This window comes from Capra hircus, chromosome 22, assembly GCF_001704415.2.
Source record: "Capra hircus breed San Clemente chromosome 22, ASM170441v1, whole genome shotgun sequence".
Lineage (NCBI taxonomy): Eukaryota > Metazoa > Chordata > Mammalia > Artiodactyla > Bovidae > Capra > Capra hircus.
The window spans coordinates 4283590-4310410 of NC_030829.1; the positions used below are offsets into that span (position 1 = coordinate 4283590).

At 40.3% G+C, this 26821-nt stretch overlaps 1 protein-coding gene across 10 annotated transcripts in view; it reads left to right on the forward strand.

Annotated features, from left to right (window-relative positions):
• Nucleotides 1-26821, forward strand: part of RBMS3 (RNA binding motif single stranded interacting protein 3) — an 819111-nt gene that overhangs the window by 519574 nt on the left and 272716 nt on the right. For all 10 annotated transcript variants that reach the window (XM_005695513.3, XM_005695514.3, XM_018067046.1 and 7 more), the window contains one exon: nucleotides 18066-18145. In XM_005695513.3, the coding sequence (XP_005695570.1) occupies nucleotides 18066-18145 (80 nt within the window). The remainder of the gene's footprint in view (nucleotides 1-18065; nucleotides 18146-26821) is intronic.

A 26821-nucleotide genomic window follows, 5' to 3' on the forward strand; every position in this document is an offset into this window, starting at 1 on the left:
GTTGTTCCATGTCCAGTTCTAACTGTTGCTTCCTGACCTGTATATAGGTTTCTCAAAAGGCAGGTCATATGGTCTGGTATTCCGGTCTCTTTCAGAATTTTCCACAGTTTATTGTGACCCACACAGTCAAAGGCTTTGGTATAGTCAATAAAGCAGAAATAGATGTTTTTCTGGAACTCTCTTGCTTTTTCCATGATCCAGCAGATGTTGGCAATTTGATCTCTGGTTCCTCTGCCTTTTCTAAAACCAGCCTGAACATCAGGGAGTTCACAGTTCATGTATTGCTGAAGCCTGGCTTGGAGAATTTTGAGCGTTACTTTACTAGCACGTTGTGCAATTGTGTGGTAGTCTGAGCATTCTTTTGCATTGCCTTTCTTTGGGATTGGAATGAAAACTGACCTTTTCCAGTCCTGTGGCCACTGCTGAGTGTTCCAAATTTGCTGGCATATTGCGGGCAGCACTTTCACAGCATCGTCTTTCAGAATTTGAAAGCGCTCAACTGGAATTCCATCACCTCCACTAGCTTTGTTCGTGTCATGCTTCCTAAGGCCCACTTGGCTTCACATTCCAGGATCTGACTCTAAGTGAGTGATCACACCATCGTGATTTTCTTGGTCATGAAGATCTTTTTTTGTACAGTTCTTCCATGTATTCTTGCCACCTCTTCTTAATATCTTCTGCTCCTATTAGGTCCATACCATTTCTGTCTTTTATCGAGCCCATCTTTGCATGAAATGTTCCCTTGGTATCTCTAATTTTCTTGAAGAGATCTCTAGTCTTTCCCATTCTGTTGTTTTCCTTTATTTCTTTGCATTGATCACTGAGGAACGCTTTCTTATCTGTCCTTGCTGTTCTTTGGAACTCTGCATTCAGATGCTTATATCCTTTGTCTTAGAATTATCCAAAACAAACAAACAAACAACTTGCTGTGATTTACATCAAAGAGTATTCTGTCTGTGTTTTTTTCTAGGACTTTTCGTGGTTTCTGGCCATACATTTAGGGCTTCAATACATTTTGTATGTGGTGTGAGAAATTTTTTTAATTTCAATTTTTTTTTTTACATGCAGCTGTTCAGGTTTCCCATCACTACTGTAGGTGAACTGACCATTATTTTGTGAATTTACTTCTGGGCTCTATTCTGCTCCACTGATCTATGTGTCTGTCTTTATGCCAGTACCTCACTCTTTCGATTTCTGTAGTTTTGTACTATAGCCTGAAGTCAGGGAACATAACACCTTCCAGATCTATTCTTCATTCTCAAGATTGTTTTGGCTATTTGGGGTCTTTTATGCACCCATAAAAAATTTAAAATTATCTGTCCTATTTCTGTGAAAACTGTTATTGATATTTTGATAGGGATTGCATTGAATCTGTAGATTGCCTTAGGATGCAGAGTGATTTTAACAGTATTAATTGTCTCCCAAGTTCTTTAATAATCTTTACAAACATTACCTTGAACTCTTTCTCAGGTAGATATCCACTTAATTTGTCTTCTGGGTTTCATCTTGTTCCTTCATTTGGAATATGCTCCTCTGTTGCCTGATTTTTCTTAAGTTGCTATTTTATTTCTGTGTATCTGGTAGGTTGGTTGTGTTTCCCAACCTCGCAGGAGACATCTTGTGGGTGGTCTGGTAGTCATGGCTGGACCCAGGCCAGGTGATTATCAGGCCCTGGCCTTCAGAGAGGCTGCTGGATGGCAGGGATGGGTCATGAGGTGGCTAGCTGCAGAACCCAATGGGGCCCTGGGGCTGGCACTGGCGCCCTGTTGGGTGAAGGCAGGGTCCAGAAATCCCAGGACGGGTGCCTGCCTACCAGTGAGCGAAAGAAAGTTAAAGTGTTAGTCATTCAGTGTGTCTGACTTTTTGTGATCCCACGGACTGTAGCCCACCAGCCTCCTCTGTCCATGGGATTCTCTGCGCAAGAATACTGGAGTGGGTTGCCATTTCATCTTCCAGGGGATCTTCCTGACCCAGGGATTGAACCCACATCTGTCTTGTATGTCTTCTACATTGGCAGCCAAGTTCTTTACCACTCGCACCTCCTGGGAAGCAGCAAGTGAAGCCAGGCCCTACACCCATGCCATCTCACTGGTGGGCAGAGCCGTGTCCTGGGGTCAGGTTGTAGGGCCCAGGTATGGCTTCTGGGAGAGCTTGCCATGGGGTATGGAGGTTCCTGAAGCTTGTGTTGGCCTTCTGGTCTGTGGGCCTGGACTTGTGCTGACCTGCTAAAGGGTGGGTGAGTCCTGCCATAGCAGGCAGCAGGGTTTTGTCAGTTGTCCTGGAACTGATGTCTGCCCTCTGATATGCCAGGCTGGATAGCAGAGTCCCTGGCTGCTGGTTCTTAGGGATTCCAGGTCTAGTCCCTGCGTGTTAGTGTGAAGGACTGGGCCCCAGGGTCTGTGGTAGACAGGGCTATATCCAGGTGAGGCTGTGGGCTCAGAGGTTCTTGCAATGCCTATTTGCTGGTGGATGGGGCTGTGTCCCATCCCACTTAGTCAGGCTCCCAGTACTGGTGCCAACAGGCTGGTGAGTGGGAAGAGAGCTGAGTCCCAAGGCTAATATACTAGAGGGAGGCTTCCACTATGGCACATTCCCGCACCAGTGTTATTAAGGCACAAAGAGCTCCCGGCTTCTGTATCCACAGGGGGAGGCCCAGTTGCCTCCTGTCCCTCCAGGGGACTCTCTAACATCAGGGGTTGGGTCTGACTGAGGCTCCTTTCAAACGACTGCTTCTGCCCTGGTTCCTGAAGTGTGTGAAATTCTGTGTGCTCCATTTAAGAGTGGAGTCTCTATTTCCTGCAGCCCTTTGTATGTCTAAAAGCAAGCCCCACTGGCCTTCAAACCTAGACTTTCTAAGAGCTCCAGCTTGGGGAGTCTAATATGGGTTTCAGACCACTTGCTCCTTGGGAAGAACTGATATAGTTGCAACTACCTACTTATTTATGGTTACCCGTGCCCATGGATGGACAAGGTTCTTGACTATGCCGTGACTCTGTCCCTCCTGTTTCATTCTGGTTCCTTCTTTTTTTTTTTTTTTTTTTTTGGTTTGATTTTTTTAGTTAATTATTGGTTTATTATTATTATTCACATTTTATAATTATAGAAAAAATGAGGGCAAGAGAAGTTAAAATCCTATATAAAATCTTACAGAAGATAAGCGGGAGAACCTACCTATAGGTTCAGGTACACATGAACAAAAGCCCATGTTCTCAGAATCACAGGGATTATAGTGATTTTGGTGTGCTTCTAGGAGGAAGTGAACTCAGGGATTTTTTTTATACTTCTATCTTGGGACAAAATTTCAGATGTGGTTCTTTTTTCCTTAATTAATTAATTTATTTATTTTTAATTTTTATTTTTACTTTATTTTACTTTACAAAGCTGTATTGGTTTTGCCATACATTAACATGAATCCACCACGGGTGTACATGTGTTCCCAAACATGAACCCCCCTCCTACCTCCCTCCCCATAACATCTCTCTGGGTCATCCCCGTGCACCAGCCCCTAGCATCCTGTATCGGACGTAGACTGGCGATTCGTTTCTTACATGATAGTATTGAAGGATAATTGCTTTATAATAGTGTGTTGGTTTCTGCTATATGGCACCGTGAATCAGCTATAGGTAAACACATGTCCCCTCCCTTTTGAAACTCCCTCCCACCCTTTCCCACCTCTTTAGGTTGTCACAGAGCCCCAGTCTGAGTTCCCTGAGTCAATCAACAAATTCCCACTGGCTGTCTACTTTACATATGGTAGTGTATGTTTCCATGCTTCTCTCTCCAGAAGCTCTTGAGATCCTGAGATTCCTTTGGCTCGATAGAAAACCCCTCATTATTATTTTACTTGCAAGCTATACATTCATCTTCTTTGAAAATCCCTTCTTCAGAGTAAAGGTGGTATCTTCGTTTTATATTTAAACCACTGAACTTCAAAGCATTGATTTGAACGCCAGCAGGGTGCAAAGACAGCACAATTACAGGCTTTTTAAAGTTCCAGAAGCACTAGATAGTGTCTGAAATTACAGACCTTTTATTTTATTTTATTATTTTGTTTTTCCATTCTTGTAACATAAAACAATTTTGTAAGATCCACCCCGCTGCAGGCAGCATTTTATAGCCAAGTCATAAACTCCTACAAACAAAAGTTTATGGTGGGAATGCTGATAGTCAGACAGTCAAGAGCCACTGCTGCAGAGCGGGCGGGTGCCAACAGGCTACCTTGCCTTCCAGCATGAGGATCTGAGCATAAATCAGCCCGGGTCTGGAGGGACAGGACTGTGTGTTCACATTATCCATTTCCCATTTCCAGAAACATGAGACCGTTTGTCTAACAAAAATCACATTGAAAGAGTGTAATGAGGGGCCAGGAAAGAGTGACCCAAAATGGAGAAGGGATGAGGAGTGAATGTTCACAATTAATCCAGCTTCAGCATCTGGAACAGAGACCCTCTTTAAGGAGTGTCTTTACTGCTCCCTCGTGAGCTAGAGAGCGTGAGAGACTGCTGAGCACAGAGACCTTTCTATTTTGCAGTTTTTTTCACCTCTCTCAGTCCTCTTAATTTGATTCTCATAGAGTTTTGTTTGAATGACTTTTAACATCTGGGCAACCCTGTGTTCTATCGCTTCCTACCAAACAGGCAAGTTTTACAAGTAAATCATTTCAGTTCTTCTTTCTTTTCACTAAGTTAAAAAAAAAAAATCATGGTTATAGGAAGACAAATATCAGCCTGACTATTAAAAATCAGGATAAATGGCTTAAAATATCGTTTTTGTAGTTTCTTTTAATTACTTTAATTATCATTGCAACTTTATTCACTTATTTTCCTTTCCCTGATACTTCTTACTTCCTATCTTTTCCCACCAATAAACATAAAGAAAATAAAGAAATTTTTTAAAATTACAAGGCAAATGCCAATACTATCTTTTTAGGCAACTCTATGATGCTTTAAAATGACCATCAAGCTTATCTAACTGTGATTTTATTGTCTGGGATGTGTTTTGATTCCATCTACCTTAATTGCATCTTTGTGTTAATATTTCTCCCTTGCTGTTTTGGCAATTCACTCACCATCATTCTCTCAAATGCATGGAACTAGGAAATCAAGTTTGAGCAGAGAAAATCTCTAAAATGTAAACTTAGTGATTACTAACCTCCAAACTACAGCTGTGTTTGCACAGAAACAGGTTAGAATTGTGTTTGCTGAGGTTGAAAAGGAGGAGGACTGTTATTCCTTTTGGTAATTTTAATTCCTCTCTCAATTGCCAGCAGATGTGATCCAAGGAGGAGAAAACCCCTGGTCCAGCCTCTAGCTCTTTATCTGTATTCTTGTTTTTGTGCTTGTCTTCCTCTCTGTCTTCACATTGCCTCTGTCTTTCTGTCTTTTAACATCAGAAAATCATGGTCATCGCTAAAGAAGGCAAAACACTGTCCTACTTTTCCATATATTTGGTCTCTAGGTTTCAAAACCCAAATCAATCAATCTATCAACTAAATAAACAAATGGCTTAGATTGCACTGGATAATTTCTGGGCTTCCATCTTGCTGTATACATGATTTTATAAAAATGTAGAGAAGGAGAAAAACCGTACAGTTTCTTATTCTATTATGCTGAAATTGGAATAACGTTATTCCCAAGACAGAGTTGGTGGAATGAGAGAAGGCGTCTGAGTACTATTCACCCTGTGAGACTAAAATTGGAGAACTTGTTGCCTTGGAGTTGGAAATGGGGGCCATTCCTTGTGCTCAGGGACTGTAGGGTCTCTTCACCCTCTACCTGCTCCAAGTACAAACCATGACAGGCACTCTTGGACCCTGAGGCTGTGGGGATTTCAGGCAGGCTGTTAGTTTCCAGTCAATAGAGAGAAGTACTTTGCAGTATCGTTTGGAAGACACGTGTGACTGTCTTTTATTTAATATCTTTCCTACGTGCTCTGCTCTCTGTGAGCTGGAGCATCCTAACACGAGCACTTCCCCGGCGGCTCAGTGGTAAAGACTCTGCCTGCCAGAAGCCTGGCAGGCACAGTCCATGGGGTCACAAAAGGGTCAGACATGACTTAGCGACTGAACAACGATACCGTCCATGAAGTGCGGTTATACACGTGGCTTTATGGGTCAGAAATCACTTAGCTTGCATCTTTGTTCTGTTCTTCCTACATGTGTCCTTGGGCTAGTCAAACTCTCTAGCTTCCCTTCCTGTTATGTAAAATGCATTCATTCATACACTTATTCAGTTCACCCATTAAGTATGTGCGTACTACTAATATACCAGTGTGAAAGCATTAGTTGCTCAGTCATGTCCAACGCTTTCTGACTCCATGGACTGTAGCCTGCCAGGCTCTTCTGTCCACGGGATTCTCCAGGCAAGAATACTGGAGTGGGTAGCCATTGCCTTCTCCAATATGCCAATGATTATTCCGTATGTGATCATTAGAGATACACATTCAGACAAAAAAAGTCTCCTTTCACAGACTGGTATTCTGCTGGATTTGGGGACACAATAAGTATTCATCAAATATAAAATATCAAATGATGAATATTAACAATAGTGTTACAAAAACAAAATAAAGCATATGGGTGCTATAGCGAGTGTGAAAAAAAATGAGAGGCTTGAGGTCAAGGACAGGAAAGCCCTCGGAGGAGAGAGCTTTAACCTAAGATGCAAATGATGAGAAGGAACCAGCATGAGAGTCCCTGGTGGCCCCGAGAGGAAAGCTCCATCCCAGAAAAGGAAAGGGAGGATAGTCAAGGTCAGGCCAAGTTCCGCATGATTGGGAAAGAGAAAAAAAAATTTAAAAAAAAAAAGGAGAAGAGAAAAAAAGAAGAGCTATGTAACAGATAGTAATACCTAGTAATGAAATATGGCTACAGCTCAAAGAGACTCATCAAAAGTGGTAATACAGTCCAGTTGGATTAAATGGTGAGACCTGAACATACTACTTATCAATTCCATCTTTATCTCAATTTTGATTTTGAATAGATTGCTTTTCCATTCTCTTCACCACATTCCTTTTGAAAACATTGGTAATAAATACTGAAAAGATAAATTTAGATTATGATGCATCCAGACAAGGATGTTGCCTGGGGGCAGGCAGGTATTCTGAAATAAGCAGCTCCCAGACTAAGTATGAGTAAGCATTTTTTCTTCCATTTATCTTGAGAGACACAGCCTCATGTATAATTTTGTTCCTGATTGCTCAGAGTTTTACGAGGTAGCCATCAGTGTGCTGGCTGGAAACAGAGTTTCATTCCAAATAATCTAACTGAAGATCCTGATGTGGGGGAGTCTTTACAGAGGGTTGACAAAGCTAAGGGAACTGATGAAGGGAAGCTGAGAGACCCAGTGATGAACAGGAGCAAGCCTTTGCCCCCCAGAGAGAAGAAAATAGATGGAGGCATGTGTCCCGAGTCCAGGGAGACCCAGGGCCTCGCAGGAGGGACTGCCTGGAGGCACCGTAGACAGGGAGGGGTGTAACCCCTGCCAGACAGACATGGCATCAGAGCAGAAAGGATAAATAAGACCAGCCGGACCTCTGTTTCCAACCATCTCATCCTCTGTCATCCCCTTTTCCTCCTGCCCTCAATCTTTCCCAGAATCAGGGTCTTTTCCAATGAGTCAGTTCTTCACATCAGATGGCCAAAGTATTGGAGTTTCAGCTTTAGCATCAGTCCTTAAAAGGAATATTGAGGACTGATTTCTTTTAGGATGGACTGGTTTGATCTCCTTGAAGTCCAAGCGGCTTTCAAGAGTCTTCTCCAACACCACAGTCCAAAAGTGTCAATTCTTCAGCACTCAGCTTTCATTATAGTCCAACTCTCACATCCATACATGGCTACTGGAAAAACCATAGCTTTCACTAGACAGACTTTTGTTGGCAAAGTAATGTCTCTGCTTTCTAGTTTGCAGTCTAGGTTAGTCATAGATTTTCTTCCAAGAAGCAGTTGTCTTTTAATTTCATTGCTGCCGTCACCATCTGCAGTGATTTTGGAACCCCCCAAAATAAAGTCTGTCACTGTTTCCATTGTTTCCCCATCTATTTTCCATGAAGTGATGAAACCAGATGCCATGATCTTAATTTTTTGAATGTTGAGTTTTAAGCCAAACTTTTCACTCTCCTCTTTCATTTTCATCAAGAGGCTCTTTATTCTTCTTCACTTTCTGCCATAAGGGTGGTGTCATCTGCATATCTGAGGTTATTGATATTTCCCTTGGCAAACTTGATTCCAGCTTGTGCTTCTTCCAGCCCAGCATTTCTCATGATGTACTCTGTATATAAGTTAAATAAGCAGTGACAATATACAGCCTTGACATACACCTTTTCCAATTTGGAATCAGTCTGTTGTTCCATGTCCAGTACTAACTGTTGATTCTTGACCTGCATACAGATTTCTTAGGAGGCAGGTAAGGTGGTAGTCCCATCTCTTGAAGGATTTTCCACAGTTTGTTGTGATCTACACAGTCAAAAGTTTGGCATAGTCAATAAAGCAGAAGTAGATGTTTTTCTGGAACTTTGTTGCTTTTTTGATGATCCAGCAGATGTTGGCAATTTGATCTTTGGTTCCTCTGCCTTTTCTAAATCCAGCTTGAACATCTGGAAGTTCACAGTTCACATATTGCTGAAGCCTGGCTTGAAGAATTCTGAGCATTACTTTTCTAGTGTGTGAAATGAGTGCAATTGTGCGGTAGTCTGAGCATTCTTTGGCATTGCCTTTCTTTGGTTGGAATGAAAACTGACCTTTTCCAGTCCTGTGGCCACTGCTGAGTTTTCCAAATTTGCTGGTATATTGAGTGCAGCACTTTCACAGCATCATCTTTCAGGATTTGAAATAGCTCAACTGGAATTTCATCATCTCCAGTAGTTTTGTTCATAGTGATGCTTTCTAAGGCCCGCTTGACTTCACATTCCAGGGTGTCTGGCTCTAGGTGAGTGATCACCCCATCATGGTTATCTGGGTCATAAAGATGTTTTTGTATAGGTCTTCAGTGTATTCTTGCCACCTCTTCTTAATAGCTTCTGCTTCTTTTAGGTCCATACTATTTCTGTCCTTTATTGTGCCCATCTTTGCATGAAATATTCCCTTGGATCTCTAATTTTCTTGAAGAGATCTCTAGTCTTTCCCATTCTATTGTTTTCCTCTGTTTCTTTACATTGATCACTGAAGAAGTCTTTCTTATCTCTCCCTGCTATTCTTTGGAACTCTGCATTCAAATGGATTTATCTTTCCTTTTCTCCTTTGCCTTTCACTTCTCTTCTTTTCACAGGTATTTCTAAGGCCTCCTCAGACAACCATTTTGCCTTTTTGCATTTATTTTTCTTGGGAATGGTCTTGATCCCTGTCTCCTGTACAATGTCACGAACCTCCATCCATAGTTCTTCAGGCACTCTATCAGATCTAATCTCTTAAATCTATTTGTCACTTCTACTATATAATTGTAAGGAATTTGATTTAGGTTAAACCTGAATGGTCTAGTGGTTTTCCCTGCTTTCTTCTATTTCAGTCTGAATTTGGCCATAAGGAGTTCATGATCTGAGCCACATTCAGCTCCCGGTCTTATTTTTGCTGACAGCATAGAGCTTCTCCATCTTTGGCTGCAAAGAGTATAGTCAATCTGATTTCATTGTTGATGGCTGAACTCAAAGCTCTAGCCCCTCAGCCATCCCCAGACATTGAAGGATGGACCCCAAAGCTCTAGCCCTCTAATTATAGGGTCCTTCTGTTGTCCAGCCCTGTCCTAACACTATCTAGGGGTTCCACCTTGAGTCATCTTATTAACACAAACTCAGTTTTGGTCGAAAGTGGTTCATTATGAGTAGCAGAAGACACTTCTATCACTCATTTCTATCCCCAGAATTGTAGGAGTCCTATGCTAGGAATCCAGGACAGAGACCAAATTTATTTTTGCTATGCCATTGTTGCCATGCAGAAAACATCTCATTTTTCATTTTTTCCTTTCTCTTGAAAGCAGAATGAGGCATTCAGATCTTCATGTGAATTCTCTCAATCTTTAGATGTTGAGAGCCATTTCAAATTTTTCTGAAACTCTTTGCAGCCCAAGCAAATCTATGTGAGGGCTGGATTTGGCCCATGGTCTCCGGTTTGGGGTGACCTGATGCCAAACTTCAGAACAGTCTTTTTTAAGCCTGGCTGCACACTGGAATCACCTGGGTAGCTTTGGAAAATGTGTGCCTGGACTTCACATCAAAGCATTTGAGCCAGAAACTCCAGGACTGGGTCCCAAACATTGGTATCAAAAAGAGAAAATATAGTTCCCTAATCATTTTAAGGGATCCACAGAGGATAAGATAGTTAGATGGCATCACCAATTCAATGAATATGAGTTTGAGCAACCTCCAGGAGATGGTGAAGGACAGGGAAGCCTAGCATGCTGCAGTCCATGCAGTCACAAAGATTTGGACCTGACTGAACAACGGAACAACAGCTAATCATTTTAATATACAGTCATTTTTAAAATAAGCCTTTTCAAATTTGGGAATAAATTTAATTTTATTCCTAGAGCGTACAGAAAGAGCTCTTTACAAAGAGCATGCACAGGTTTTATATACCCTATATCCAATTATTCCCATTGTCAACACTTTGCATTACCATAACATATTTGTCAGAATTAATAAACTGATATCAGTACAGTTTTATTAACTAAACTCCAGAGTTTATATGAATTTCACCAATTTTTCCTCTGATAATCCCCTTTCTGTTCCAGAATCTGGTGCCTGGTACTATTTTGCCTTTGGTTGTCTTTTTCATCAGTCTACTCTGGTCTCTGACAGCATCTCAGACTTTCCTTGTTTTCCATGAGTAGTCCCAGCAAGGTATCCTGAAAAATGTCTCCAGATCTAGGTTTCAGTGATGTTTATTTCATGATGGGATCCATGTTATGTCTAAGTTTTGGAAAGAATACCACAGCAATGAAGTACCCTTCTCATTATATCAGCTCAGGGTATAATTTCCATTTCTGAGAACACCTACTCTAGTCATTGGTGGCTGCATGACATGGGGATGGCAGGACCCACCCGGCTTCAACAAGATGAAAGCAGATCAGTGCAGGAAATCGGGAGGGATGACAGGAGGCCAGCCATGGAGCCCCATTTCTTCCAAACAAGCCATTGGACTGAGCGTCAAGGGCTGAAGATCCTTTGCAGGCTCACCCAACAACTTGACTTTAGAGAAGTCATCCCCTTGTTCCTCTGTGTCATGTAAAAGTTGATATCTGAGGCTATTTCTAGTCCTGAATATATGTGATTTTAAAACTTCGGAGTGGGTTTTCATGAGCCAAATGTTGTCCACAGCTCCATTCCATAAGAGGAATGTGCTGTGATGCTAAGCAAGGAGCCACCAAGATGTCAGCCACCACCTGTCTCAAAGAGAAGAGACAGGAAGGCCAGTCTGTGCACGACTTGACGTTTGTAACTTTTGTCTCTTAAGGATGTCAAGCACCTCAAAGGAAGAAGACAAATTGCAAAAACAGAAGGAAATTCAACTCCTTCACCCCTCTTTATTCCTGAAACTCACTATGATTCCTTCTGTTACTAGGGTTTAAGAAGACAATGACATAGTTTGCTTTTTTCCAAAAATCTTTTCATGTTGACCCTTTCCATAAATCTTACTGGAAGCAAAGGTGACTGGCTTGCAAAGCTGTGTAAGTCTAAGTCACCAATAAGTTGTACAGATCTTGTGATTGCAAAACCACAAAAATTTCACAATAGCGGAAGCCTCTCATTAACCATCATAAACGACAGCGCGAATTTGTCTTAACTGCCTGCATAATCGTGCTTATTGCTTGAAAATAATAAACGGAGAGATTCTCCATGCAGGTGAGACAGATAGGCTGAAAATGGTTTTATACAATGCTTTTCCACCCTCTGTGTGTTACGTCTGGCCCTGATATTGAAGCAGGCTCTCATCGGATGTAATCTGCCTGTGAGGATTGCATTGGCTATGAAATGAGTACCTCTTAATAGTTGTTGTTAAAAAAGAACTTTTCTCGAAGTCACGATTCGGTGGTGCATTTCAAATGAATGAAGGCAGGTTCCTAGGCCCAGAGACAAGAAAGAATGTCAAACAGGACCTTTAATGTGTGTTTCTATTTAAACATCAGACCTAACAGAAAACCCTGAGGCTTTGTACAGTGATTGGAGCCTTGTAGGAGCCTAATTAATGCATTGACGGGTGAATGGTCGGCTGGCCCTCGAGCTCTTCTGAGGGGTGTGAGAGGGCTCAGGTACCAGCTAGAAAGAATGAAGGCAGTGGCCCATCCAAAGGGGCCTGGTCAGGCAGCTTTGTCTGGCATGCTGCCTTCTCAGACCCACTTGATAAGGCTCGGGTCATTTTCAAGTGGAGCACGTGCCAGATTGCAGATGGCTTGGGCTGGCATTTCAAATAGGCTGACTGTGAAACTGGAGAAGGAAATGGGCACGTTTTTCCTAAGGTGGCCCTTCAAATGCAGTCCCTCCCCCAGAGCTCATGGGGGAAGCTCTCCACTCCCTCCTCAATGGTTATCTCTGCTGGGAAGACTTTGCCTTGTTAAAATGTGCCCTGTATATAAAAACGAAATTGTCACTTCTGGGTGGTGCCGCATAACATGGTTTGACACTCAGTGCCAGCAGCTACAGAAAACAGATCTTTATTGCATTTATTCGTTTGGAGACAAGAGTCTCTAAAGATTCCTGCAGACATTCACTCAGTTAAATCAGAGTGAGCGCTCTGTGCTGCTGTCTTGCGTTCACACCAGCAGCCCCCACCTGGCTTGATGGTGCTGTAAAACAGTCTCGAGCAAAGACGATCATACTGTTAACCAGAAGGGGAGATGTGAGCCTTTCAGACCAGGTGGGTGGACTGCATGAAGGCCCCTGACTTTCTTCTCTGATTTCCTCTGCAGTCCCCGAGTCTTATTTTGTGGCATTAACAAGCTCACACACACCTAACCCCCATCCAGATTCAGTGTTCATTTATAATTTCATGTCATTTTTAAGACAAAGAGGAAGGGTTTGATTTGTAGGACTCTGGCAAGCAAGCTTTAGATTCTTAACTGCCTTTTATCTAGATGAGTACCCGGAGAGAGACTGAGCAGGGAGGGGGCCCTGGGGCATAAGCTTTTCATTCTGGTGCTCTCCTGGAATAAAAATTCCATAAAGTAACATCTGTAGTAATTAAGGGTTTACATTTCCTCTCCCATTCATGTCTCCGCTTGGAGGGAAGGTTATCTTCCCTAAGAGACAATGGAGAGTTGGTCCTGTGGGCAGAGAGGAAGCAGAAATTGAATTCTTTTGTTCCTAGAAATGGAAGTTTCCTACTTAAAAGAAAAAAATGAAAATAACAAGTTGGAAGATGTAAAATATTCCCCTGGAAAGAAAACATGAATGAGTCAGCAAAATTGTACTTAGCTGCTCCTCAGGATTTGGGATGGGGATGGTTCATCTTGTCTTTCTAATCCAAATATCCTCCGATTTTGGGAGATCTGTTGTTGAGTTAAAAAGCAATAACGTGAGAGCTGCAATTTAAGTTTTATTTGGGGGCAAATTGAGGATGGCAGCCTAGGAACAGTACCTCAGGTAGCTCTGGGACACTGCTCCAAAGATGTAGAGGGAAAGGTCAGTATAAATGTGATCTTGGTGAAGGGGCATCATATGCTATCAAGCATACGTTTTTGGTAGATTTTGCTAGTTACAAGGAGCAGTCATCTCCATGATAGATTTCAGTGCTTTTGCAGATATGAGGAGATAGCATTGGGCTAACAACATCAGTTCCTGAAACTAACTATCTGAAGACTTATCCTGTCCGTTTTTCTTCCAGCACAGGGCGCCTCATTTCTACTCTTCACCCTGAGCTCCTTTCAGGGGCGTCTGAAAGTCAGCAGCTGCAACAGCGCCTGATCTAAGTCTTGTGGAGTTAGATGGCAAGTGCCAGTTTCTAGTTGACACTGTGATTAAACATGGAACAAAATGCCATTTTTGTTTTTATTAACTAAAATTGTATATTATTAAGCTTAAAGAGTTTTACTTTTGCATTTGAACACAAAAATGAGTCACTCTTCAGATGTTCTTCAAATAATGCTGTATCGATCCACTGGGCATCTGAATCATGAATATTATGTCAAATTAATTTCCTGTGCTTTCTGGTCTTAGCAGGACCAGCTATGTAATTTGTGGGTCCTAGTGAAAATTAAAAATAGAAGACCCCCTTGTTTAAAATGTACTGACAGTGACAGCTGAGCTTTAGATCGAGTAAAGTTTTCCAGGCTCAGGGCTCCAGTAATGCATAGGTCTCAAGCCCTTGACATCAGCCCTGCTCTGGTTCACCATCTGTATCAATGCAGAAAAATGCGTATCTTCTCTAGGTTTCCTAGGAATGTATGTACCTTCAAAAATATTCTTTTTTAAATTTGAATAGTAAAATAATTACAGCACCCCAGGTAGAATGTGCTTTTGAAAACATCTTCAAATAGAGCTGCTATATGATCCAGCAATACCACTCCTGGGCATATATCCAGAGAAAACCACAATTTAAAAAGATACATGCACCCCAGTGTTTACTCAGTGCTATTTGCAATAGCCAAGACACAGGTGCCACCTGTATGTCCATTGACCGGAAGGGATAAAGAGGATGTGGTGCATATATACAATGGAATATTACTCAGCCATAAAAAAGAATGAAATAACGCCAAGGCAGCAACATGGATGAACCTGGAGATGACCATCCTAATTAAAGCAAGCCAGATCAGTTCAGTTTAGTTCAGTTGCTCAGTCGTGTCCGACTCTTTGCGACCCCGTGAATCGCAGCACGCCAGGCCTCCCTTTCCATCACCAACTCCTGGAGTTCACTCAGATTCATGTTCATCGAGTCAGTGATGCCATCCAGCCATCTCATCCTCTGTCATCTCCTTCTCCTCCTGCCCCCAATCCCTCCCAGCATCAAAGTCTTTTCCAATGAGTCAACTCTTTGCATGAGGTGGCCAAAGGACTGGAGCTTCAGCTTCAGCATCATTCCTTCCAAAGAAATCCAGATAGAGAAAGACAAATGCAACATCACGTAGAACTTGAATCTTAAAAAAAAAAAAATGATACAAATAAGCTTATATGTAAAACAAGTAGAGTCACAGACATAGAAAACAAACTCATGGTTACAGGGGGAAATGCATAAAGGGATAAATTAGGAGTTAATAAGTATACACTATTATATATAAAATAAATAAACAACAAGGTCCTACTGTGTAGCACAATAAATATATGTGATATTTTCTAATCATAAAATCCTTTAGGATTGGCTGGTTTCATCTCCTTCAGGGTGACTCTGAATGGCATGGCTCATAGCTGCATTGAGTTACTTTTGTTTTGTTTTGTTTAATTTTTCCTCCTTCTGTTTGCCATGAAGTGATGGGACTGGAATCTATTATCTTGGTTTTTTGAATATAATTGAATCACTTTGCTCTGCATCTGAAACTAACACAACAGTATAAATCAACTAAATTCCCAAAAAAAAAAAAAAAAAAAGTCCTTAAGTTGATAACTCAAATGCTCCTGCCTCACCTCTCAGCTTATCTCCAGGAGTTTCCCCAGTGAAACTCCATCCAGCCCCAGGGCTCCGCTCACTCTGCCCCATCTACAGGGACGTGACCTTCCGCCTGCCCACCCCGGACTCCTGCCCTAGTTATTTGTCCAGTGGCGTTTCTGGCCTCCTGTGCACACTTCTCAGAGTTTTCCTGGCTGCAATTCCTTTCGCACTGGAATTCCTGTAACTGTAATAAATGTATAACTCATTTGGCAGGTGTTTAGATATATTTTTTCCTTTTCTTGTTTACTCTGCATGTGATACGATCATGAAAACACATATAATATTTGGATGCACAAAAGTTTAACAAATTGTGTCAAAGGGCTTCATTCCAAGAGAGCTCATATTATTGATAAAATGACCCAGAGAGATGTTGTGGGGAGGGAGGTGGGAGGGGGTTCGTGTTTGGGAATGCATGTAAGAATTAAAGATTTTAAAATTTAAAAAATAAAAAAAATAAAATTAAAAAAAATAGAGCAGAAAATCCAAAATTACACACTTTGCCTTTTGGACAAATTTTGTACATTTCATACATATTCTTTTCTATGTATGCATGCCATTTCTTAAGTCTATTGTTCCTCTTGTGTACCATTCATGGGCATAATTTCTTTTGAATAGAAATGACCCTTTAATTTTTACCTTTCCCACCCAATGTTACCAAATAATAAAGGTCAGATATAGTTAAAATTTAGGAATGTTGCTGATACTATTCTACTTACGAGATGGCAAGACTGCTAATGTTGACTGTGATGTAGTGTTAGTTGCTCCGTCATGTCCGACTCTTTGCAACCCCATGGACTGTAGCCCACCAGGCTCCTCTGTCCATGGGGATTCTCCAGGCAAGAATACTGGAGTGGGTTGCTCTTCCCTTCTCCAGAGGACCTTCCTGACCCAGGGATTGAACCCAGTTCTCCTGCACTGCAGGAAGATTCTTTACAGTCTGAGCTACAGATAAGTTCTTCTTTGTCTTTTAGCCACCTCCATTTTGGACTGCTTCTTCCTATTCTAACTACCTAACATTCCCCCCAAGAGATGGGAGGCCCAGTTCTTTGGGAATAAGGAAGTTGAGGTCTCTCTGGCTACTTCCTGCTGAGCTGGAACAGCGAGGGGCATTGCGACTCCCCCTCTTGCTAGTCTCAAGCCTCATAGTCCTTATAGTGGTGTCCATCTAAGGATGAGTGATATTTTCCGTGGTTGGGTTTAGTTTTATATATCTTTGTTGAGTTGGCATGGCAAGTTGTAGTTTGTTGACCTTAATTGGAGGTCTTCTGGATTCTGAGACTGAGCTGCCTGAGCTTTCTGCTAAGTATGTTTTTGTTGCCTCCGTTTCTAGCATGTTGGGCTTCTTGTCATTTCTACTGCACTGGGATTCCTTTGAATTCAGCTTCTAGCACGTGAGATTTCGCCAAGTTGGGCTTTTGCTGTGCTTGGTCTCCACCTCGCTGGGACCAAGCTGAGGTTGTTTCAGCCAGGTTAAATGCAAGACACGGCACCAGATATGTCAGGGGAGTGTGTCATTTCCTCGGTTCTGTCTCGCCGCAGCAAAGATTTGAAACAGCGGACTAGTGTTACAACTTGGTTACAGCTCAGTTTTATTCAGCAACAAAAGGAAAGTACACCCTCGAGGCTGGAGGGTGGGCCAGCCTCAGAGGTGATCCAACTGCTAATGTTGACAGTGTGATGGTATGGTCCCAAATATTGTTCACGAGCTTTTATATGAGATGACAAAATTTGGCAAAAGAAACCTACTCTATTGATAGCTAGTATGAAAAAATAGGAGGTTATCTAAAATTCAAAAGTAAGAAAGTTCAAGACCTGAGGTTTGTGTATGTGTATTTTCCTAAGACATTTGGGACCTGAAATAACTCCCTTCTGTATCTGTCACCTCATGGATTTCCAGTAAAGGTGTCATGATGTGAGCATGAAATGACATCATGATGGCAGCACTACTGTGTGAATCTCTCCCTTAGGCTGCCAGTTGTTGAAAACCAGCACACTCCCTCACCTTGCTTTGTGGAGATTCTCCAGGTATAGCTTAGTATTTGCAGTGCAGGTGGGTGTCACTCAGGCCTCAGCTACAAGCCCACCTCAACCACTTGCTAAGCCTGGCTGGCCTCATGGTGTGAAAGGCAATAGGGAGAACTGCCTCTCACATATGCTAACTCAGACATTCAGAAGGCGTTTATTGAGCACTGTGAGTGTATGGATTAAATTGTTGTACGGATTAAATAAGGGGATGCCTCGGTATTATGTCTGAGTGAAGACTCCACACAGAGCCATCCGCACAGTCATCCTTCAGTAGAGGTAGCCTTGCTCTTGGTGCCAGTGGGTTTGTGGTGTTCTATCCACTATGGTGGTCATGGCAACTGGTGATGATTCTGGTAAAATTCTCAAATGAAGCTTGTCCAGGGTTTTCTGAATTTCCTTCTCTTTTTAATTTATTTTTCCTGAATATGTACAGCTTCATGAAAGTATATAATCCCCTGTTTACTTCTTTTCCCAGAATGGAGTCTACTGAAAAATGTGAAGTGGTAATTCAACATTTTAATGGAAAATATCTGAAAACACCACCAGGAATCCCAGGTGAGAAAAGCCATAAAGTAATCATTAAATAATATCTAGGCTCTTTGGTGCTATCAGAATGAGTACATGGTAAGGCCCCTAGTTTCCTCCATTGGGAGGAAAGTTTTGCCTTTATAAATATGTATTTTTTTAATACTATGCAACTCATCTTTCTCAAAACTACCAAAAGCTTCTTGGTGATTCATCTTTGGCCTGTCTTTTTGAATCTCTGCTGCTAATTCCTTAAAGTGAATTAGAAGGAAAATAGCAAAGAATAGTTTGAAATGCACTTGCCGGGAAGAAAGTTTGTGACTCATATCATTAATATTGGTATCCTGATTTCTACTTTGTAAAATATCTAAACAGTGAGTGACATATTGTAAAAATAATAATAATAACAGTGGAATCCACAGATTGAGACCAGTTCCCAAACAGTTCTTACCAGCTCGTGACAAGAAGAATGCAAAAAAGCTGAAAGAGCATTTAGAAACTTTTATAGAAATATGACATTATCATGAAATCTTACTGCATAACTTCATGTTTTACAAAAATATCATATGCACATTAAATTTTTTTTAATACACCCATTCATCAGAGATAATCTAGGAAGCACCAGTTTAGACTACTTCAGGGCATTTCATATTTTTGAAGGCAAAATTCTCAATATTTGGCACACATCATAAGATGATATAACTTTATGCTATTAAGAATTACAATCAACAGAAAAGAATCGAATATATCATTTGTATCGGAATGTGAGCCAAGACTGCCTTGACATGATATTAATTTTTAAGAAAAATATAGGAACAGTATTGTGTATTAAGTAGATTAAAATATCTTACTCATATCTCAATAAAACTGGAAGAAAAAATACATCTTACTTATGCATAAAAATATTGAGTGAAGTTCTGAAAGAGAATAACAGATAAGGAAATATCTGACATACATCTTGGTTTATTTGTTGTTTTTTTATTTTCAGTGATTCTTAGGAGAAAAATGTGACTTCTTCAGTCTTATGATATTTTTTCTTTTGATGATTTTATGTTGCATCTTTGTAATGTTTGCTACATTAAGTATCTACTATTTAAAACCCATGGCTAGAGCATTTAGGGGTTGAGCATTCTGGTTCATTAAAATATATTGAGTTATATAGAAAACAAAGTCTGAACAAAAAAAAGACATAGTTTTCTGGCAGGATCAGGTTCATTTTATGACACGCTAAGTTTTGGGAAAGAAGAAAGGCCATTCGGATTGGTATTTGGATGCTCTGAAAAATCCCAAAGTACGACCCCTGGTTAATCATGAGTCAGCAGTGAAGCTGTGACTCAATTTGGTTAGTTTCCATGCGTGACATTCTCCTGAGAACTAGCTTCATTATGATCCAATTGGAGACATATGGTGTTGTTAGAAAAAGAGTTAGCAGTTTTCATCTCAGCAAGTCAGCTGCCCTTGCATTTTAGGAGAAATACTTTTTCTCTTTCCCTTTAAGATAAAAGACATTTAAAGACACTCTGCTCAGACCCACCACTGAGTAAAGGACTTGCATTGTTAAAGGGTTTTCCGCCTATTCATCTCGTTTTATCCTACAGATGTCTATGTACAGAAGGCATTCAAACTAGATGTGCATTGCATGACTATATTAAAAAAATTCAAGAATGAGTAAACTAGGCGGAATTATTGTTGAGTGAAGTTTTAATACAGGTCTCAGTTTTGTATGATTCTTCCTTTTTGGAAAAAGGCAGTGAAACCCATCTTGATGTGATTGATTTGAAGTTGTTTAGGTTAACCCATGGAACATGCAGCTGACTCATGTAGTTTAATGCTAGAGACAAAGTCACTACAAATCCCCCACATATCTGAGCACCCTTCCTTGAATAAGGACACTGTGGTATTAACCTCTCTAATATCATAGCTACACCCGATGGAAACATTGTGAATAGCAAGAACTTGGTTATGAGTTTCTTACTTAGTTTTATCTCATGGGACCATGAAAAACAAAATAATTATGCTAAGTTAAAAAATCTTGAGAGATACAACTTTATGCTTCCGAGATTTGCCTTGAACATAATACAATTAAATATATTATATCAATTATCATCAATACTTGAATTAACTTATTTATCCTTACTTTGGAAGTCAAATAGATTTTAATAAAGGCTTCAAATGCTAACAGAAGACATGCAATTTTTTTGATGTATAGTTCATTTACAATGTTGTGTTAGTTTCAGATATACAGCAAAGTGATTCAGTTATGTATGTTTCTTTATATATCTCTATTCATATATATGATATAGATTATTTACAGATTCTTTATATAGATTATGTATATAGATTCTTTTCTCTTTATATATGTATAGAATCTTTTCCCTTATAAGTTATTATAAAATATTGAATATAGTTCCCTGTGCAATAGTAGGTCCTTCTTGGTTATTTTATATACAGATATACCTTTATATACAGAGGTCTATTTTATATACAGAGATAAATATATAGATATTACATATAGTGTGTATATGCTAATCCCAAACTCCTAAATTATCCTCCCCCTGCTTCCCCTTTGGTAACCCAAGACTGTTTTCTGTGTCTGTGAGTCTGTTTATATTTTGTAAATAAGTTCATTTGTATCTTTTTTTCTTAGATTCTGCACATAAGTGATATCATATGATATTTGTCTCTCTGTGTCTGGCTTAGTCCATTATATATATCTTTATATATATTTATCTTCATTCATTCTTTATCCATTTATCTATATCTTTATCTATAGCCATGTGTATATATATCTTTATCCATCCATCTTTTGATGGATATTTAGGTTGTACCCAGAGAAAACCATAATTGAAAAGGACACATGCACCCTGCTGTGCGCTGCAACACTATTTACAATAGCCAGGACATGGAAGCAACCTAAGGATAGATAAGCTTTGATATGTATGCTTGATATGGAATAAAATGGCATAATGCAGGAAGTGGGCATTTTGGAATGCGCCGCAGTAAAATGACTTGGCTAGGCTCATTAACTCTGTGATGACAAGGACAATTAAATTTGTGTGTATGGTGTTTGCCTTTCTTGGTCCTTGTTGCTTATTTGAAGTAGATGGTTGAGGTCTTATTTTCAGAAATTCATATCTTAATCCAATTTTCTATTCTGTCTTGAGGCGTGTGAGCAGAAGTCACAGTGAGCCCTGGTATCTGATTAGAAGTGATCCCTTTGATTGTTCAGAAGTGATGATTTTCTTCACTTTTAAAATACATTGTATCTTTAGAGAGACTGTCCTTGGCAATTAAAATCACCTATGGGGACTCTTTACCCCCTCAGTGTCTATGCTGGGAGCTTTGGGCTTTCTTCCTCTTTAATAAATCCTATTTGCTTGCTACCATGAGTGTCTGCATGTTTGTGGATTCCATCCTTCAGGTCCGTGGACAAGAACTCTGATTCCTGTCTCAAGGACAGCCCTGAAATACACACCAAGCTGAAATGCCACCTTCCAAAGGACCTGTGCATTGTTCTGCTGCTGGTAGATGAAGCAGGCTGGTACCCTCCAGTCTGCTGGGGAACACAGAGCCCCACACATTCTCAGCGGGGTGGGAAAAGCCTGACAACATGCTGGGCATCAGAAAATAATTTGTCAAAGAGAAAATGCTTCCCTCTCTCAAAAAATTAAATAAAATCACCTATAATTGATCTACCTGACTTGCAATTAAAATAGGGTTTTGTTTTTAAGTTGTAAAAACCTCAGCATTCACTTTAAAGATTTGGCATCTTGACTTCAGAAATTTGTGGGGTTTTAGAATAGCACATGGATGGTTTCAGTACAATGCTTTAAGGTTGTGTGAATAAGGGACTCACAAGGATCCAAAAAAATAATCTGGGATCTTCAGACCCTAAGACGGCTGATGAAAAAAGTGAGTCTTCCTCCCCTCCCTCTAAGCAAGAAGAGAGAAATCAGTACCATATTCATATCGCTTCCTTCTCCATTTAGGGATGACTTGGGGAAATGTGCCATTTTCATTCTGTGACTCTTAACAAAGAGTCCTCTTAAGCTGCAAAGTTCATTGATTTCCTGAGATGATAATCTAGTTTCCAAATTCCATCCTCTGTCCTTTCTGTAGAAGAACAAGAAGAAAAGCTGCTTCAGCCCAAAACTTTGACATTGATCAGGCTTTCTTTTTCTGAGTTCCTCCTAATTGTTCACAAGAGACCTAATTTTAACGAATATATCACGGATCTCTAATGCCTATCACAGCCTCCCAGAACTAGCTCTGTTCACTATAAATTATAACATTGTCCCCAAATTTTGGCTAGTTGGAACAATACATGGAAAATTTGGCTAGATATACATGCAAAAAAATTCTAATTATTTGAATTCTGGCATTTGATGTATGGAAAGTTAATATTACCAGTTGGTGGGAAGGAGCAGCCAAAGCTGTAACAAAAAGCAACCATCATGTTACTGCTCTTAAGAAAGTATTTTCTCGCTCCTCTAGAGGGAAAAGAAAACAGTGTTCCATAAACGTCACATGCCCTGCATATCGATCTTGATGTTTTGCAGACAAAGTAAAGCATCTTTCGTTGCATGCTCACCTAACCTCAGACATTTCTTTGTCCCAAAACAAATTGCTCAGCAATCCTGTACAGCTCCAGTTCAGTTCAGTTCAGTCACTTAATAAAGTTAAATAATGAACCTCCATGCATCCATCACCCACTTTCATCAATTATCAATATTTTTTATCTATGTACCCATTAAGAGTTTTCCCCTGTATATTTTATTTTATTTTATTTTTTTATTTTTTTTAAAATTTTAAAATCTTTAATTCTTACATGCGTTCCCAAACATGAACCCCCCTCCCACCTCCCTCCCCACAACATCTCTCTGGGTCATCCCCATGCACCAGCCCCAAGCAAGCTGCACCCTACATCAGACATGGGCAGTCGTGTCTGACTCTTTTCAACCCCATAGACTGCAGCATGCTAGGCCTCCCTGTCCATCACCAATTCCTGGAGTTTACTCAAATTCCTGTCCATTGAGTCTATGATGCCATCCAATCATCTCATCCTCTGTCATTCCTTTCTCCTCCTGCCTTCCAATTTTCCCAGCATTAGGGTCTTTTCCAACGAGTCAGTTCTTCACATCAGGTGGCCAAAGTATTGGAGTTTCAGCTTCAGAGTCAGTCCTTCAATAAATATTCAGGACTTATTTCCTTTAGGATGGAGTGGTTGGAACTCCTAGCTGTCCAAGCGACTCTCAAGGGTCTTCTCCAACACCACAGTTCGAAACCATCAATTCTTCGGTGCTCAGCCTTCTTTATAGTCCAACTCTCACATCCATACATGACTACTGAAAAAAAAACCATACCTTTGACTAGATGGACCTTTGTTGGTAAAGTTATGTCTCTGCTTTTTAATATGCTGTCTAGTTTGGTCATAACTTTCCTTCCAAGGAGCAAGTGTCTTTTAATTTCATGGCTGCAGTCTCCACCTGCAGTGATTTTAGAGCCCAAAGTAATAAAGTCTGTCACTGTTTCCATCTATTTGCCATGAAGTGATGGGATGTCATGATCTTTGTTTTCTGAATGTTGAGTTTTAAGCCTACCTTTACACTCTCCTCTTTCACTTTCATCAAGAGGCTCTTTTGTTCTTCTTCACTTTCTGCCATAAGGGTGGTGTCATCTGCATATCTGAGGTTATTGATATTTCCCCGAGCAATCTTATTTCCAGTTTTTGCTTCCTCCAGCCCAGCATTTCTCATGATGTGCTCTGCATATAAGTTAAATAAGCAGAGTGACAATATACAGCCTTGACATACTCCTTTCCCAATTTGGAACCAGTCTGTTGTTCCATGTCCAGTTCTACCTGTTGCTTCCTGACCTGTGTACAGATTTCTCAGGAAGCAGGTAAGGTGGTCTGGTATTCCCATCTCTTGAAGAATTTTCCACAATTTCTTGTGATCCACACAGTCAAAGGTTTTGGCATAGTCAATAAAGCAGAAATAGATGTTTTTTGGAACTTTGTTGCTTTTTTGATGATCCAACAAATGTTGGCAATTTGATCTCTGGTTCCTCTGGCTTTTCTAAATCCAGTTTTAACATCTGGAAATTCACAGTTCACGTGCTGTTGAAGCCTGGCTTGGAGAATTTTGAGCATTACTTTGCTAGTGTTTGAGATGAGTGCAATTGTGCAGTAGCTTGAGCATTCTTTAGCATTGCCTTTCTTTGGGTTGGAATGAAAACTGACCTTTTCCAGTCCTGTGGCCACTGCTGAGTGTTCCAAATTTGCTGGCATATTGAGTACAGCACTTTCACAGCATCATCTTTCAGGATTTGGAAGAGCTCAACTGGAATTCCATCACCTCCACTAGCTTTGTTTGTAGTGATGCTTCCTAAGGCCCACTTGACTTTGCCTTCTAGGATGTCTGGCTCTAGGTGAATGATCACACCATCGTGATTATCTGGGTCGTGAAGATCTTTTTTGGTACAGTTCTTCTGTGTACCCTTGCCACCTCTTCTTAATATTTTCTGCTTCCATTTAGTCCATACCATTTCTGTCCTTTATTGAGCCCACCTTTGCATGAAAATTTCTCTTGGTATCTCTAATTTTCTTGAAGAGATCTCTAGTCTTTCCCATTTCATTGTTTTCCTCTATTTCTTTGCATTGATCACTGAGAAAGGCTTTCTTATCTCTCCTTGCCCTTCTTAGGAACTCTGCATTCCAATTTCTAACCCCTGATAAAAGCAAAGTGTAAGTTCCCAGGCACTTCAGGCATCTGTAGGGCATGAAATAGAAAGGCTCACACTCAAAGAGGCTGGGGAGCAGAGGGCAGCACTGCCTAGGAAAGCCTTCCAAATATAATGACATGTGTTTTAAGGCTGGTTTGAGGAGGGAAAATCGCATTTTGCTTTCAAATTAGACTTTTGCCCATAAGCACATGTACTAGTCAGTAGAACAGTCCTTCCAGAAAACAGTGGAATAACCAACTCTCTTTTAGTATGATTTCTCTTTGTTAAGTAGTGTTAATCCAACCTGAAGTCCAAGAATTAGGGAAGGATTGAGAGAGACTGCACCCTATTTGGGGATCTTTTTATTTTAGCAGGCCATCTGATGAACAGAAATTGGGACAAATATTTACATAACAGAGGAATCTTATTTTCCTACTCAATAAAATAAAATGATGTGCCTTCTTAATCCTTTGACAGATAATTTTACTATTTTATGTTTATGCAAATAAAGACTCTGTAGGATTTTAGGGAGTATCCAAGGCAAAATATTTATGATCTGATAATTTTTTTAAATAAAATGAAAAAAATTAATGTTGTTTGTATAAATTTGAAACTTCCTCCAGAGTAAAATATCAAAAATGTACCAAAATGAAATTTAGATTACAAACCTGAATATGTGAGCAATAGACACACACATTTTTATCAGGGAAAATGTTTTATCAGGAAAACACTAACCAGTGTTTTCTCAGTGGTGCCAGTCTGATAAGTCACAAATACAGCTATAATTGAATAAAAGGCAGCAAATAGAAAAAATATTATGTACAATTTAGTAAACATATATCTCTCTGTTTCTACTCATGAGTAGTGTTGCCTAACTTTGAGTTATTCCTCTTTGTGAAGCTAAAACATCATCTGCATAATATACTTTGTGAACACCACGACCCCCAACTGGATGTTGGCTTACATTTCTCATCAATAAAAGGATGTTTGCAATAATTAGGAAGTGACTTTCTGCTGATCTCCTCATCTTTAATGTTTGTGATGCCTTCTAGATTATTTCTATCTACCAAACACACAGTTGTTTCATGGTGAAACACTGCTGGAACATTATTAGTGAATTTCATAGAACAAGCTTAATTGAGACCTAAGGGCTGTGAATTCTATGTTCTTGGCCAGTGCACCTCTCAACCTTTTTATGGCACCACACCTGATACTACAAAGGTATTTGGGGAGTTGGTAACTAGTAAGAGAGAGAAGAAAGCAGACAGAGATGATTACATTTTGAAATCTGGATAATGAGAGACTAGATAGAGAAATACAGGGGAACATCTTCAGGAGATTAAGAGTGGTTGGAATGGGTTCTGTGCACCAAACTGCAACTCTCCTCCTCTGTGATCATAGCTGTGAAAGAGGGGTGCCTCCAGGAAGCATCTCATGGCAAGGATCCACCAAATCTCTCTACCTCTGTAAATCAGGGCAAAAGCTATAAAATCTTACTCAGCCTGATATAGGTATTTTGCAGTCCTTGGGTAGTTATCACTCCCTTATTCATCTGTCCATCAAAAGAATGTGAGAATCAGCAGATTCTAGGGCTTTCTTATGGGGATGACAAGCTCAGTGGTGCAACTTTTATTGTTTTTTTTTTTTTTCCTTCCCGACTTTCTCTTCCTTTTCTATTATGTTCCTACTTCCTGGCATCAGCTCTCAATTAATCATCTTGTTGCCGACTCTGATTTGGGGGAATTCAAATTAAGGATGGTGATCCACTAATGGTGAAATTGTTTGTTTTTAATTTTATTTAATTCTTTTTTATTATTATTTTTTTTTTTGCCACTCTGTGAAGCATGCAGGATATTAGTTCCCCAACCAGGGATCAAGTACCCCCTACACTGGGAACATGCAGTCTTAACTGCTGGACCACCAGAGAAGTCTGGAAAATTATGTTTTGATTTAAAACTTCTGGCCACAGGGAAGCCCAAAGGA